This window comes from Crinia signifera, chromosome 1 (assembly GCF_055691185.1).
Source record: "Crinia signifera chromosome 1, ASM5569118v1, whole genome shotgun sequence".
In the NCBI taxonomy this organism is placed as follows: domain Eukaryota; kingdom Metazoa; phylum Chordata; class Amphibia; order Anura; family Myobatrachidae; genus Crinia; species Crinia signifera.
In genome coordinates, this window is record NC_139217.1 from 350,348,945 (window position 1) to 350,366,893 (window position 17,949).

General features: G+C 43.8%; 1 protein-coding gene across 3 annotated transcripts in view; it reads right to left on the reverse strand.

Annotated features, from left to right (window-relative positions):
• Positions 1-15,000: 15,000 nt before the first annotated feature.
• Positions 15,001-17,949, reverse strand: part of CIT (citron rho-interacting serine/threonine kinase) — a 134,252-nt gene continuing 131,303 nt past the window's right edge. For all 3 annotated transcript variants that reach the window (XM_083147027.1, XM_083147037.1, XM_083147054.1), the window contains one exon: positions 15,001-16,217. In XM_083147027.1, coding sequence (XP_083003153.1) covers positions 16,194-16,217 — 24 coding nt within the window. In that variant the 3' untranslated portion in view covers positions 15,001-16,193. The remainder of the gene's footprint in view (positions 16,218-17,949) is intronic.

Sequence of the window (17,949 nt, forward strand, 5' to 3'; positions counted from 1 at the left end):
TTAAATAAGTAGCTGGTGTCCTGCAAGGGTTAAACAGTGTTGGTCAAAACTTATTACACTTGAAACCCACACAGGGGGGGTTGCCTACATATGACCCACTTGCAATTTATTTTGACCAACAATGATTTCGGCGGAAAATGGGCACAAAAAAGGGCATGGGTCCCAGAATCATCATTTTGAATAAGTAGCTGGTGTCCTGCAAGGGTTAAACAGCGTTGGTCAAAAAATATTACACTGGAAACCCGCACAGGGGGGTAACTTACATATGACCCACTTGCCATTTCTTTTGACCAACAAGGATTTGGGCAGTAATAGGGAAGTAAAGTGGGCATGGGTCATCACAGATGTCATTATTTTGAATAAATAGCTGGTGTCCTGCAAGGGATAAACAGTGTTGGTCAAAACATATTACACTTGAAACCCACACAGGGGGGTTGCCTACATATGACCCACTTGCAATTTCTTTTGACCAACAATGATTTGGGCAGAAAATGGGCACAAAAATGGGCATGGGTCCCAGATATCATTTTGAATAAGTAGCTGGTGTCCTGCAAGGGTTAAACAGTGTTGGTCAAAACATATTACACTCGAAACCCGCACAGTGGGGCCACTTACATATGACCCACTTGCCATTTCTTTTGACCAACAAGGATTTGGGCAGAAATAGGGCACTAAAGTGGGCATGGGTCCCAGAATCATCATTTTGAATAAGTAGCTGGTGTTCTGCAAGGGTTAAACAGCGTTGGTCAACAAATATTACACTGGAAACCAACACAGGGGGGTCGCTTACATATGACCCACTTGCAATTTCTTTTGACCAACAAGGATTTGGGCAGAAATAGGGCAGTAAAGTGGGCATAGGTCCCAGATGTCATCATTTTGAATAAGTAGCTGGTGTCCTGCAAGGGTTAAACAGCGTTGGTCAAAAAATGTTACACTGGAAACCTGCACAGGGGGGTCACTTACATATGACCCACTTGCCATTTCTTTTGACCAACAAGGATTTGGGCAGAAATAGGGCAGTAAAGTGGGCATGGGTCCCAGAATCATGATTTTGAATAAGTAGCTGGTGTCCTGCAAGGGTTAAACAGCGTTGGTCAAAAAATATTACACTGGAAACCCGCACAGGGGGGTCATCTACATATGACCCACTTGCCATTTCTTTTGAGCAACGCTGTTTAACCCTTGCAGGACACCAGCTACTTATTCAAAATGATGAAATCTGTGACCCAGGTCCACTTTACTGCCCTATTACTGCCCAAATCCTTGTTGGTCAAAAGAAATTGCAAGTGGGTCATATGTAAGTGACGCCCCTGTATGGATTCCAAGTGTAACATTTGGTACTTGTGTATTTTGGCGGCGCCCATCGCATCGCATACCATAACACATACGATGGTATGCGATGCGACGCGATATCGTACGATAGTGCACGATGGCATACAATTTTGAAATTGTATGCCATTGTACATGGCATACGATGCCATAGGATGCGATGCGATGCGATTAAACATTGTATAAGCACCCTAATGGGTGCTTATACTATGTTAAGCACCCAAATGGGTGCTTACAATGTTAAATGCACCCCCACGCCACCCCCCACTATAAACGTGAACCCGAAGCGTGGCGAGCGCAGCGAGCCCGCGAGGGGCGGCGGTACGCGTCCTACGACCTTTTCATACCCCCACTATCCACGTCGGCGTGGAGTTGAGAATAGAATAGTGTGGCGAGCGCAGCGAGCCACCGAGCCCGAAGCGTGGCGAGCGCAGCGAGCCCCGCGAGGGGACGCGGATACCTTCACAGGTAAACGCGTCCCCTCGCGGGCTTCACAGGTGTCCGCGTCGCCACGGACACCTGTGAAGCCCGCGAGGGGACGCGTATAACTGTGAAGGTATCCGCGTCCCCTCGCGGGGCTCGCTTCGCTCGCCGCGCTTCGGGCTCGGTGGCTCGCTACGCTCGCCACACTATTCTATTCTCAACTCCACGCCGACGTGGATAGTGGGGGTATGAAAAGTTCGTAGGACGCGTACCGCCGCCCCTCGCAGGCTCGCTGCGCTCGCCACGCTTCGGGTTCACGTTTATAGTGGGGGGTGGCGTGGGGGTGCATTTAACATTGTTAGCACCCATTTGGGTGCTCAAAAGCACCCTTTAGGGTGCTTATACGATTTTTGGTCGTATAGGGGGTCAAAATCGCGTCGCATCGCATCGCATGCCATCGGGTGCATGGCATACGATGCGATGCGATCTGTTCGTCGTACGACGGACATCGGGGGCGCCGCCAAAATACACAAGTACCTCACATTTTTTGACCAACGCTGTTTAACCCTTGCAGGACACCACTTACTTATTCAAAATGATGACATCTGGGACCTATGCCCACTTTAGTGCCCATTTTCTGCCCAAATCATTGTTGGTCAAAAGAAATTGCAAGTGGGTCATATGTAGGCAACCCCCCTGTGTGGGTTTCAAGTGTAATATGTTTTGACCAACACTGTTTAACCCTTGCAGGACACCAGCTACTTATTCAAAATGATGACATCTGTGACCCATGCCCACTTTACTGCCCTATTACTGCCCAAATCCTTGTTGGTCAAAAGAAATGGCAAGTGGGTCATATGTAAGTGACCACCCTGTGCGGGTTTCCAGTGTAACATTTTTTGACCAACGCTGTTTAACCCTTGCAGGACACCAGCTACTTAATCAAAATGATGATTCTGGGACCCATGCCCACTTTACTGCCCTATTTCTGCCCAAATCCTTGTTGATCAAAAGAAATGGCAAGTGGGTCATATGTAAGTGACCCCCCTGTGTGGGTTTCCAGTGTAATATTTTTTGACCAACGCTGTTTAACCCTTGCAGGACACCAGCTACTTATTCAAAATGATGACATCTGGGACCTATGCCCACTTTACTGCCCTATTTCTGCCCAAATCCTTGTTGGTCAAAAGAAATGGCAAGTGGGTCATATATAAGTGACCCCTCTGTGCGGGTTTCCAGTGTAACATTTTTTGACCAACGCTGTTTAACCCTTGCAGGACACCAGCTACTTATTCAAAATGATGACATCTGGGACCTATGCCCTTTTTACTGCCCTATTTCTGCCCAAATCCTTGTTGGTCAAAAGAAATGGCAAGTGGGTGATATGTAAGTGACCCCCTAGTGCGGGTTTTCAGTGTAATATTTGTTGACCAACGCTGTTTAACCCTTGCAGAACACCAGCTACTTATTCAAAATGATGATTCTGGGACCCATGCCCATTTTTGTGCCCATTTTCTGCCCAAATCATTGTTGGTCAAAAGAAATTGCAAGTGGGTCATATGTAGGCAACCTCCCTGTGTGGGTTTCAAGTGTAATATGTTTTGACCAACGCTGTTTAACCCTTGCAGGACACCAGCTACTTATTCAAAATGATGATTCTGGGACCCATGCCCAGTTTACTGCATTATTTCTGCCCAAACCCTTGTTGGTCAAAAGAAATAGCAAGTGGGTCATATGTATCTGACCCCCCTGTGTGGATTCCAAGTGTAACATTTTTTGACCAACGCTGTTTAACCCTTGCAGAACACCAGCTACTTATTCAAAATGATGACATCTGGGACCTATGCCCACTTTACTGCCCTATTTCTGCCAAAATCCTTGTTGGTCAAATGAAATGGCAAGTGGGTCATATGTATCTGACCCCCCTGTGTGAATTCCAAGTGTAAGATTTTTTGACCAACGCTGTTTAACCCTTGCAGAACACCAGCTACTTATTCAAAATGATGACATCTGAGACCTATGCCCACTTTACTTCCCTATTTCTGCCCAAATCCTTGTTGGTCAAAAGAAATGGCAAGTGGGTCATATGTAAGTGACCCCCCTGTGTGGGTTTCCAGTGTAATATTTTTTGACCAACGCTGTTTAACCCTTGCAGGACACCAGCTACTTATTCAAAATGATGACATCTGGGACCTATGCCCACTTTACTGCCCTATTTCTGCCCAAATCCTTGTTGGTCAAAAGAAATGGCAAGTGGGTCATATATAAGTGACCCCTCTGTGCGGGTTTCCAGTGTAACATTTTTTGACCAACGCTGTTTAACCCTTGCAGGACACCAGCTACTTATTCAAAATGATGACATCTGGGACCTATGCCCACTTTACTGCCCTATTTCTGCCCAAATCCTTTTTGGTCAAAAGAAATAGCAAGTGGGTCATATGTATCTGACCCCCCTGTGTGGATTCCAAGTGTAACATTTTTTGACCAACGCTGTTTAACCCTTGCAGGACACCAGCTACTTATTCAAAATGATGACATCTGGGACCTATGCCCACTTTACTGCCCTATTTCTGCCAAAATCCTTGTTGGTCAAAAGAAATGGAAAGTGGGTCATATGTATCTGACCCCCCTGTGTGGATTCCAAGTGTAAGATTTTTTGACCAACGCTGTTTAACCCTTGCAGAACACCAGCTACTTATTCAAAATGATGACATCTGGGACCTATGCCCACTTTACTTCCCTATTTCTGCCCAAATCCTTGTTGGTCAAAAGAAATGGCAAGTGGGTCATATGTAAGTGACCCCCCTGTGTGGGTTTCCAGTGTAATATTTTTTGACCAACGCTGTTTAACTCTTGCAGGACACCAGCTACTTATTCAAAATGATGACATCTGGGACCTATGCCCACTTTACTGCCCTATTTCTGCCCAAATCCTTGTTGATCAAAATAAATGGCATGTGGGTCATATATAAGTGACCCCTCTGTGCGGGTTTCCAGTGTAACATTTTTTGACCAACGCTGTTTAACCCTTGCAGGACACCAGCTACTTATTCAAAATGATGACATCTGGGACCTATGCCCACTTTACTGCCCTATTTCTGCCCAAATCCTTGTTGGTCAAAAGAAATGGCAAGTGGGTGATACGTAAGTGACCCCCTAGTGCGGGTTTTCAGTGTAATATTTGTTGACCAACGCTGTTTAACCCTTGCAGAACACCAGCTACTTATTCAAAATGATGATTCTGGGACCCATGCCCATTTTTGTGCCCATTTTCTGCCCAAATCATTGTTGGTCAAAAGAAATTGCAAGTGGGTCATATGTAGGCAACCTCCCTGTGTGGGTTTCAAGTGTAATATGTTTTGACCAACGCTGTTTAACCCTTGCAGGACACCAGCTACTTATTTAAAATGATGACATCTGTGACCCATGCCCACTTTACTGCCCTATTACTGCCCAAATCCTTGTTGGTCAAAAGAAATGGCAAGTGGGTCATATGTAAGTGACCACCCTGTGCGGGTTTCCAGTGTAACATTTTTTGACCAACGCTGTTTAACCCTTGCAGGACACCAGCTACTTATTCAAAATGATGATTCTGGGACCCATGCCCACTTTACTGCCCTATTTCTGCCCAAATCCTTGTTGGTCAAAAGAAATAGCAAGTGGGTCATATGTATCTGACCCCCCTGTGTGGATTCCAAGTGTAACATTTTTTGACCAACGCTGTTTAACCCTTGCAGGACACCAGCTACTTATTCAAAATGATGACATCTGGGACCTATGCCCACTTTACTGCCCTATTTCTGCCCAAATCCTTGTTGGTCAAAAGAAATGGCAAGTGGGTGATACGTAAGTGACCCCCTAGTGCGGGTTTTCAGTGTAATATTTGTTGACCAACGCTGTTTAACCCTTGCAGAACACCAGCTACTTATTCAAAATGATGATTCTGGGACCCATGCCCATTTTTGTGCCCATTTTCTGCCCAAATCATTGTTGGTCAAAAGAAATTGCAAGTGGGTCATATGTAGGCAACCTCCCTGTGTGGGTTTCAAGTGTAATATGTTTTGACCAACGCTGTTTAACCCTTGCAGGACACCAGCTACTTATTCAAAATGATGACATCTGTGACCCATGCCCATTTTACTGCCCTATTACTGCCCAAATCCTTGTTGGTCAAAAGAAATGGCAAGTGGGTCATATGTAAGTGACCACCCTGTGCTGGTTTCCAGTGTAACATTTTTTGACCAACGCTGTTTAACCCTTGCAGGACACCAGCTACTTATTCAAAATGATGATTCTGGGACCCATGCCCACTTTACTGCCCTATTTCTGCCCAAATCCTTGTTGGTCAAAAGAAATAGCAAGTGGGTCATATGTATCTGACCCCCCTGTGTGGATTCCAAGTGTAACATTTTTTGACCAACGCTGTTTAACCCTTGCAGGACACCAGCTACTTATTCAAAATCATGACATTTGGGACCTATGCCCACTTTACTGCCCTATTTCTGCCAAAATCCTTGTTGGTCAAAAGAAATGGCAAGTGGGTCATATGTATCTGACCCCCCTGTGTGGATTCCAAGTGTAAGATTTTTTGACCAACGCTGTTTAACCTTTGCAGAACACCAGCTACTTATTCAAAATGATGATTCTGGGACCCATGCCCACTTTAGTGCCCTATTTCTGCCCAAATCCTTGTTGGTCAAAAGAAATGGCAAGTGGGTGATATGTAAGTGACCCCCTAGTGCGGATTTTCAGTGTAATATTTGTTGACCAACGCTGTTTAACCCTTGCAGAACACCAGCTACTTATTCAAAATGATGATTCTGGGACCCATGCCTATTTTTGTGCCCATTATCTGCCCAAATCATTGTTGGTCAAAAGAAATTGCAAGTGGGTCATATGTAGGCAACCCCCCTGTGTGGGTTTCATGTGTAATATGTTTTTACCAACACTGTTTAACCCTTGCAGGACACCAGCTACTTATTCAAAATAATGACATCTGTGACCCATGCCCACTTTACTGCCCTATTACTGCCCAAATCCTTGTTGGTCAAAAGAAATGGCAAGTGGGTGATATGTAAGTGACCCCCCTGTGCGGGTTTCCAGTGTAATATGTTTTGACCAACGCTGTTTAACCCTTGCAGGACACCAGCTACTTATTCAAAATCATGATTCTGGGACCCATGCCCACTTTTCTGCCCTATTTCTGCCCAAATCCTTGTTGGTCAAAAGAAATGGCAAGTGGGTCATATGTAAGTGACCCCCCTGTGTGGGTTTCCAGTGTAACATTTTTTGACCAACGCTGTTTAACCCTTGCAGGACACCAGCTACTTATTCAAAATGATGATTCTGGGACCCATGCCCACTTTACTGCCCTATTTCTGCCCAAATCCTTGTTGGTCAAAAGAAATGGCATGTGGGTCATATGTATCTGACCCCCCTGTGTGGATTCCAAGTGTAACATTTTTTGACCAACGCTGTTTAACCCTTGCAGGACACCAGCTACTTATTCAAAATGATGACATCTGGGACCTATGCCCACTTTACTTCCATATTTCTGCCCAAATCCTTGTTGGTCAAAAGAAATGGCTAGTGGGTCATATGTAAGTGACCCCCCTGTGTGGGTTTCCAGTGTAATATTTTTTGACCAACGCTGTTTAACCCTTGCAGGACACCAGCTACTTATTCAAAATGATGACATCTGGGACCTATGCCCACTTTACTGCCCTATTTCTGCCCAAATCCTTGTTGGTCAAAAGAAATGGCAAGTGGGTGATACGTAAGTGACCCCCTAGTGCGGGTTTTCAGTGTAATATTTGTTGACCAACGCTGTTTAACCCTTGCAGAACACCAGCTACTTATTCAAAATGATGATTCTGGGACCCATGCCCATTTTTGTGCCCATTTTCTGCCCAAATCATTGTTGGTCAAAAGAAATTGCAAGTGGGTCATATGTAGGCAACCTCCCTGTGTGGGTTTCAAGTGTAATATGTTTTGACCAACGCTGTTTAACCCTTGCAGGACACCAGCTACTTATTCAAAATGATGACATCTGTGACCCATGCCCACTTTACTGCCCTATTTCTGCCCAAATCCTTGTTGGTAAAAAGAAATGGCAAGTGGGTCATATGTAAGTGACCCCCCCTGTGTGGGTTTCCAGTGTAACATTTTTTGACCAACGCTGTTTAACCCTTGCAGGACACCAGCTACTTATTCAAAATGATGATTCTGGGACCCATGCCCACTTTACTGCCCTATTTCTGCCCAAATCCTTGTTGGTCAAAAGAAATGGCATGTGGGTCATATGTATCTGACCCCCCTGTGTGGATTCCAAGTGTAACATTTTTTGACCAACGCTGTTTAACCCTTGCAGGACACCAGCTACTTATTCAAAATGATGACATCTGGGACCTATGCCCACTTTACTTCCCTATTTCTGCCCAAATCCTTGTTGGTCAAAAGAAATGGCTAGTGGGTCATATGTAAGTGACCCCCCTGTGTGGGTTTCCAGTGTAATATTTTTTGACCAACGCTGTTTAACCCTTGCAGGACACCAGCTACTTATTCAAAATGATGACATCTGGGACCTATGCCCACTTTACTGCCCTATTTCTGCCAAAATCCTTGTTGGTCAAATGAAATAGCAAGTGGGTCATATGTATCTGACCCCCCTGTGTGAATTCCAAGTGTAAGATTTTTTGACCAACGCTGTTTAACCCTTGCAGAACACCAGCTACTTATTCAAAATGATGACATCTGGGACCTATGCCCACTTTACTTCCCTATTTCTGCCCAAATCCTTGTTGGTCAAAAGAAATGGCAAGTGGGTCATATGTAAGTGACCCCCCTGTGTGGGTTTCCAGTGTAATATTTTTTGACCAACGCTGTTTAACCCTTGCAGGACACCAGCTACTTATTCAAAATGATGACATCTGGGACCTATGCCCACTTTACTGCCCTATTTCTGCCCAAATCCTTGTTGGTCAAAAGAAATGGCAAGTGGGTCATATATAAGTGACCCCTCTGTGCGGGTTTCCAGTGTAACATTTTTTGACCAACGCTGTTTAACCCTTGCAGGACACCAGCTACTTATTCAAAATGATGACATCTGGGACCTATGCCCACTTTACTGCCCTATTTCTGCCCAAATCCTTTTTGGTCAAAAGAAATAGCAAGTGGGTCATATGTATCTGACCCCCCTGTGTGGATTCCAAGTGTAACATTTTTTGACCAACGCTGTTTAACCCTTGCAGGACACCAGCTACTTATTCAAAATCATGACATCTGGGACCTATGCCCACTTTACTGCCCTATTTCTGCCAAAATCCTTGTTGGTCAAAAGAAATGGAAAGTGGGTCATATGTATCTGACCCCCCTGTGTGGATTCCAAGTGTAAGATTTTTTGACCAACGCTGTTTAACCCTTGCAGAACACCAGCTACTTATTCAAAATGATGACATCTGGGACCTATGCCCACTTTACTTCCCTATTTCTGCCCAAATCCTTGTTGGTCAAAAGAAATGGCAAGTGGGTCATATGTAAGTGACCCCCCTGTGTGGGTTTCCAGTGTAATATTTTTTGACCAACGCTGTTTAACTCTTGCAGGACACCAGCTACTTATTCAAAATGATGACATCTGGGACCTATGCCCACTTTACTGCCCTATTTCTGCCCAAATCCTTGTTGATCAAAATAAATGGCAAGTGGGTCATATATAAGTGACCCCTCTGTGCGGGTTTCCAGTGTAACATTTTTTGACCAACGCTGTTTAACCCTTGCAGGACACCAGCTACTTATTCAAAATGATGACATCTGGGACCTATGCCCACTTTACTGCCCTATTTCTGCCCAAATCCTTGTTGGTCAAAAGAAATGGCAAGTGGGTGATACGTAAGTGACCCCCTAGTGCGGGTTTTCAGTGTAATATTTGTTGACCAACGCTGTTTAACCCTTGCAGAACACCAGCTACTTATTCAAAATGATGATTCTGGGACCCATGCCCATTTTTGTGCCCATTTTCTGCCCAAATCATTGTTGGTCAAAAGAAATTGCAAGTGGGTCATATGTAGGCAACCTCCCTGTGTGGGTTTCAAGTGTAATATGTTTTGACCAACGCTGTTTAACCCTTGCAGGACACCAGCTACTTATTCAAAATGATGACATCTGTGACCCATGCCCACTTTACTGCCCTATTACTGCCCAAATCCTTGTTGGTCAAAAGAAATGGCAAGTGGGTCATATGTAAGTGACCACCCTGTGCGGGTTTCCAGTGTAACATTTTTTGACCAACGCTGTTTAACCCTTGCAGGACACCAGCTACTTATTCAAAATGATGATTCTGGGACCCATGCCCACTTTACTGCCCTATTTCTGCCCAAATCCTTGTTGGTCAAAAGAAATAGCAAGTGGGTCATATGTATCTGACCCCCCTGTGTGGATTCCAAGTGTAACATTTTTTGACCAACGCTGTTTAACCCTTGCAGGACACCAGCTACTTATTCAAAATGATGACATCTGGGACCTATGCCCACTTTACTGCCCTATTTCTGCCCAAATCCTTGTTGGTCAAAAGAAATGGCAAGTGGGTGATACGTAAGTGACCCCCTAGTGCGGGTTTTCAGTGTAATATTTGTTGACCAACGCTGTTTAACCCTTGCAGAACACCAGCTACTTATTCAAAATGATGATTCTGGGACCCATGCCCATTTTTGTGCCCATTTTCTGCCCAAATCATTGTTGGTCAAAAGAAATTGCAAGTGGGTCATATGTAGGCAACCTCCCTGTGTGGGTTTCAAGTGTAATATGTTTTGACCAACGCTGTTTAACCCTTGCAGGACACCAGCTACTTATTCAAAATGATGACATCTGTGACCCATGCCCACTTTACTGCCCTATTACTGCCCAAATCCTTGTTGGTCAAAAGAAATGGCAAGTGGGTCATATGTAAGTGACCACCCTGTGCGGGTTTCCAGTGTAACATTTTTTGTTCAACGCTGTTTAACCCTTGCAGGACACCAGCTACTTATTCAAAATGATGATTCTGGGACCCATGCCCACTTTACTGCCCTATTTCTGCCCAAATCCTTGTTGGTCAAAAGAAATAGCAAGTGGGTCATATGTATCTGACCCCCCTGTGTGGATTCCAAGTGTAACATTTTTTGACCAACGCTGTTTAACCCTTGCAGGACACCAGCTACTTATTCAAAATGATGATTCTGGGACCCATGCCCACTTTACTGCCCTATTTCTGCCAAAATCCTTGTTGGTCAAAAGAAATGGCAAGTGGGTCATATGTATCTGACCCCCCTGTGTGGATTCCAAGTGTAAGATTTTTTGACCAACGCTGTTTAACCCTTGCAGAACACCAGCTACTTATTCAAAATGATGATTCTGGGACCCATGCCCATTTTTGTGCCCATAATCTGCCCAAATCATTGTTGGTCAAAAGAAATTGCAAGTGGGTCATATGTAGGTAACCCCCCCTGTGTGGGTTTCATGTGTAATATGTTTTGACCAACACTGTTTAACCCTTGCAGGACACCAGCTACTTATTCAAAATAATGACATCTGTGACCCATGCCCACTTTACTGCCCTATTACTGCCCAAATCCTTGTTGGTCAAAAGAAATGGCAAGTGGGTGATATGTAAGTGACCCCCCTGTGCGGGTTTCCAGTGTAATATGTTTTGACCAACGCTGTTTAACCCTTGCAGGACACCAGCTACTTATTCAAAATCATGATTCTGGGACCCATGCCCACTTTACTGCCCTATTTCTGCCCAAATCCTTGTTGGTCAAAAGAAATGGCAAGTGGGTCATATGTAAGTGACCCCCCCTGTGTGGGTTTCCAGTGTAACATTTTTTGACCAACGCTGTTTAACCCTTGCAGGACACCAGCTACTTATTCAAAATGATGATTCTGGGACCCATGCCCACTTTACTGCCCTATTTCTGCCAAAATCCTTGTTGGTCAAAAGAAATGGCAAGTGGGTCATATGTATCTGACCCCCCTGTGTGGATTCCAAGTGTAACATTTTTTGACCAACGCTGTTTAACCCTTGCAGGACACCAGCTACTTATTCAAAATGATGACATCTGGGACCTATGCCCACTTTACTGCCCTATTTCTGCCCAAATCCTTGTTAGTCAAAAGAAATGGCAAGTGGGTGATATGTAAGTGACCCCCCTGTGCGGGTTTTCAGTGTAATATTTGTTGACCAACGCTGTTTAACACTTGCAGAACACCAGCTACTTATTCAAAATGATGATTCTGGGACCCATGCCCATTTCTGTGCCCATTTTCTGCCCAAATCTTTGTTGGTCAAAAGAAATTGCAAGTGGGTCATATGTAGGCAACCCCCCTGTGTGGGTTTCAAGTGTAATATGTTTTGACCAACGCTGTTTAACCCTTGCAGGACACCAGCTACTTATTCAAAATGATGATTCTAGGACCCATGCCCATTTTCTGCCCAAATCATTGTTGGTCAAAAGAAATTGCAAGTGGGTCATATGTAGGCAACCGCCCTGTGTGGGTTTCAAGTGTAATATGTTTTGACCAACACTGTTTAACCCTTGCAGGACACCAGCTACTTATTCAAAATAATGACATCTGTGACCCATGCCCACTTTACTGCCCTATTACTGCCCAAATCCTTGTTGGTCAAAAGAAATGGCAAGTGGGTCATATGTATCTGACCCCCCTGTGTGGATTCCAAGTGTTACATTTTTTGACCAACGCTGTTTAACCCTTGCAGGACACCAGCTACTTATTCAAAATGATGACATCTGGGACCTATGCCCATTTTTGTGCCCATTTTCTGCCCAAATCATTGTTGGTCAAAAGAAATTGCAAGTGGGTCATATGTAGGCAACCCCCCTGTGTTAATTTCTGCAGTGAAATTTGTGGTCCATGATTCATTAACCCTTGTAAAAGTGATCGTTCTGAATAAGAAGCTGGAGCTCGAATAAGAAGCTGGAGCTCGAATAAGAAGCTGGCCGAATAAGAAGCCAACTTCAGCCTCGTTTTTCCCATCTAGAACTTATAAAGCATGTTTATTTCAGCTGCCTGTGAAGCTGGAAGTCAAAAAATAAAATATTTTCTGGATTTACCCATTTTTTCCCCCCATCATAGTGGCACATAAACAATGGGTTTTCCTCTTGCAGAGCACTAGTTCTTAGTTTATAACTCTCAGCCCTTTTAAAGTTTTTGTTTGTGTGTCCTCTCCTTTTTCAGGTTTACATATACCTTGCACTTTTATGTATTATGACTTATTGAATATGGGCTATATTTTTTTTAGCCCTGTTGGCTGACACATAGAACACTGCAGAAATATTGTATAAAAGTTACTTTTAACAGAGTGACTTGACAGCAAAACATGGTGGATATGTAATCCCTGGGCTCTGCTTCTTACCCTCTTCCATCTGCATCCATTCATGTGGCTGGCTGCTGCGAACTTCCTGTAGTGCATGTAATCTTGACTCAAGTTCTCCTTTCCCCTGGAGAAAGCTCCTTCTCTCCTCGATGTTGAGCCTGAGGGACCCTTTGACTGTTCCTGAGCAGTCTGTGATCTGAATCCTTCTCTGGGGTGTCTGCCATTGTGTCCTTATCAGCATCCCTTTCTGTGCCTGCCTTCTGCCAACGCTGCAGACCATCCTAGCAGAGGGGCCGCCTCCTACCACCCCTGCTTGTCCACAGTTGTCTAGCCTATGTTGCAGAATATCAACACAGACCCTGGTTTGTGTGCGTAATCTCTGATTATGTCCCTGAGAACTTTTTTGTCAGGTGTTGTGTCAGGAGCCACATAGGAGGCCCATTAGGTCAATACTCGTGGCCAACTCATTAGCTCAGCGTTGGCTGCTCACACGTGTGTTCTTTTAGCATAAACCCTTATAGAACCCCACTATGGATTTGCCAGCTCAGATTGAATCAGGCCGGGTCAGCTAAATACTCTGCTTTTCCGGATAGCAGAGTCCACACTGGAGAAACTCCAGCAGCACTTTTATGAGCAGGATGATTGCATATTAGCTAGAAAGCTAGTAGGAAACCAGTTTACTTTATAGACAAAGTCCAATCTTTTACATATCACCCTGCTGAAACTGTTCCTGACTTTAGGGAATTCTACTCATCACTATATAATCTCCACAGCCTTTCTATAAGGAGGTGGAGCATAAACTCACTTTGTTCATAGATATGTTGAAATGCAGACAGAGTGATAGAGTGATTTATCTTTGAGGTGATGCATATGGGTGTAATATCCGCGGCTACATTTGTATATAGTGCATATGAATGATATAGAAGAAAATGGAACATGGTCTACTGTCTCCTATTTCTACCTTGTGGATACGGGTGACTGCGCTGCACTGCACAAGCCTCTCCCCAGAGATCAACAGCCTCTAAGGGACAGATGCAATGCTGAATACAAACTAGTATTGTTGATGGATGTTGAGCTTGTATACTGCGGGTGCCAGTCGGGATCCCGACAGTCATTTACCCAACGTCGGGATCCCGACTGTCAAAACGCGACAGCCGGGTGCCCGACGGCCACCCGCTATTTTCTCTCGTGGGGGTCCACGACGAGAATAGAATAGGTGGCTCGCGTAGCGAGCCACAGTGCCCGCAGCATGCCGCGCTCGCCATGCTGTCTGACTCTGGGCAGTCGGGATCCGGACATCGGGATAATAACTGTCGGGATCCCGACTGTCGGAGTCGCATACCACACCCGTATACTGCATATACTAAAAAGATCAGCACAGGAGACTATAGACTAAGCAGGTTTGTAGCTTATCACATATCTACTTAGGGCTATATATAATTGTGTTTATACCAACATACAACGGTCTTCAGAATCTTTCCTAAGGCACAGGAGTGCTGAAGGAGCACACAAATAATGCTGATGGCTATACAACGGAACACATAGATATAGGTGGAGCAGTCTCAGAGGGACTGCACATGAGTGAATATACTCACTTAGTTCTGTGCATGCATGGAAAGTGTACCTTTGCATCAGCACCTACTATGAGTTTATATTCTATTTCCAGATAAAAATAGGGGAAACAAATTTTGAAATACTCTCATCACTTTTTTTTACTTGAAAGAATACCCTGTATATACCCAAACATTTATAAGGTTTCAAAGCGGAGATGCAGTAACTTGTGCAAGCCCTATTCTTTCTCACTTTGTGCAGAACACGTATACTGTAGGATCTCTCTTCGCAGCCTAGAATACTTTTCTCCGACCCAAATGTTTCCGTAAGTTACAAGCGCATTTATTTGGTGTTCTACAAGGTTAGCAAAGAGCAGAAAAGCATAAGGAAAACCAAGCATTCCACACCTTTCAAGCACCCCCTTGCGCTCATACATTAGTAACTCAGAATGGTACGCTCACCTGCTTGTGCCCTCCACACATTTCACAAAAGGCAAAAGTTCAAAAATGCACGGTTTACCTTAAAAAAGTAGAAACATATTCCATTTTATGAATATAAACTTTCTGGTAAAGTATGTACAATCCTCATATATAGTCAAGGAAGCATTTGTAGGGACATAGATATCCAGTATAGTCTTACTGGGCATATTCTCACTTGGCCTTACCCAACTAAACAGATAGGATGTGACATTTACGTAAGTCAGGAGGCTTCTGGGGGGAAACATCTTCCATGCAGTTATGCATAATAGAGGAACAGAAATATATACTTACATAGATATGTACATATTCAAAGTCCAGTTTACCACATATACACAAATTATCAGAATTTGGGGATTACAAACTTTCTCAATTGAAAAATGAGACTCCAGTATAAGATCTTTATCATTGACACCTATAAAAGATTTAGCACCTTTTCAGACATATTACCCCTGGCACATTAGTGTGATGGTTTGTAAAGCAAAAATCTTTACTTCAAGTGAGGTAGCAGAAGCATTAGGAAGGAAGGAAGCAGAACAGAGAAGTAATAGTGACTCGTCGGAGAAGTAGCTGTATAGTGGAGTTTGGGAAACCATTTGCATTACTGTGCCTTTACCAATGATATTAAAAATGAATGCAAAGCTCAATAAAAGCATCATGTGAAGCAGAACTCATACGTGGTCTAAAATGTTCAATATACAAGAGATATTTCTCAATTAGTAAATATAACCAAAATCTGTCCATTGGCTATATATCCTACAGAGGCATAATTGATCTAGAGCTGTAACAGAAATTAGTACATAAGGAAGATCTACATAAACTACTGGGAAGGAAAAACAAATGAAACATGATCAGGGATATTACAGGAAATGCAATCTGAAGACGCGTAGCTGAAGTTAGTCTTTGATGTTCACATAGCACAAAATATAGTTCTGTTACTGGTCTGCTACAAACAATATGGATATAAAAATCATCTGTCTGTTTAAACCAGACATTTCCCTCATGTTTTCTTTGTTTGTTCTTAGATATGATGTCCACATCACTTATACTGAAGACTGGTCCCAAACCTAGAATGTGACAAACAGAAAAACAAAATGTAAAAATGATTAGAAGTACTCTGCAACTCAAGTTTAAAGAAAACATTTAGCATTTGTCTAACAGAAGTGTTTTCCCATATTTACTATGCAGAAAAACGCAATGCAAAACACATTGCATACAATGAGAATCACTTGCACTGACATATGCTGTCAGCTAATGTCACATTCTTGTAGCCAGATAATCCGTCTGTGTACACCACCTTGTCCTCAAACATCATGGCTGCAGTTGCGTATAACAGCCACTGTTGGTACGCCATGTCACGTGAGAATCTTCTTGCATCAGATGTCTCTTTTTGCTGAAAATGTCCCTCAGTTGCAACGCAATGTGGCTAGGACTCACCAGGAGACCGCTGATCGATGTGATTACACATGTATATCTGTCTGTAATGAAGTAAGGGAGCCATGTTGTATGGCATGACTCCATTTTAGGGTTCTTCAAAGAAGAAATAGAATTGTAGCCTAAGGCTCGCATTCTTAGATAGAACATTATTAATTCTCATGAAACATAAGTAAGGTTGTGTAAGGCCTATTATATGTTGCAAGTGTTCCTTGATGCCGCTTATTTTCCATTACTCAAGGGCCGATTGCATATATTCATGGACAATAAATAACAATTTCTTGTTAATTCACTTGTTCATGCTTTCTGGATAACGCTAGATACAGTATTTTGGTTATAAATTGTATCAATGCTGCCCCCTACTGTTGTAAATGTATAATGCATGTGTAATATGTATGGTTTGAAAATGATTAACACTTGTGAAAAAGAAATTCTGATGACCAAATGAGAAGACTCTATAAAAGCAGCAACTGTAATACACAGAGCAGCGTGAGTTCACCAGCACAGTTTACGTCTTGTGTCTGATTCTATCTCCATAGCTGCATTGCTGACTGCATATTGAGAACAGAGGTGGGTAGGGAGCTCAGAAAATCTCCACGTCCTCATGCGCGATGGAGTCTCTGAATCTGTTCACCAAGTTCTACAATACAGCAGCAGCTTTGTATCCAATAGGTTCTGTTGTTCTCTAGTCAGTTGCACACAACATGCAAGTGTCACATATCAAATTAATTAGCACAGTCTTTTAGGGGTTCCATGTGCATTGCATTGGCAAAAGAAATGCCCAATGTGGGGTTGCACAGGACCCAACAGCTCACTGGTGCCAGGCATCTCATACTGTGTAGGCTATTGATGCTAAATGTATGAGGATGTATCTGTAAGCGTGACATGCACCATGAGCTTCATCATAAAATGCCTTATTTGACCAATGTGCAGGACATTATTCTGGGAAAATTTTCTGTGTAACTAATAATGTTTTCAGACCGCATATGCCCTGTCACACCCGGGATCAGGACACGGGACCCATCCTCAGAGCGACACGGCATATGCGGTCTGAATGCTCCGACACCGACCTGGTTTATTGCTGTGTTGGTGGCGTCACACGGGGCAGAGCTGAGTCAGCCGGAGCTTGGGAGGAGGCAGCACTTGGAGCGGACAGTGTGAACGGTGACCCAGGCACCCGTTCACACTGCACTTGACACGGGTTGAACTCCCGTGTTGTTCGACCAGTGGTGGCTCTTTCAGACCGCACCTAGACCCGTGTTGGGGCTGCTAGGACATGGCAATAACCAGGGTCTAGAGTGCGGTCTGAAAGTGGTATAAATAGGGTCTGTTCATTGCTAGGAAAAATGCTTAATCAGTTAACTG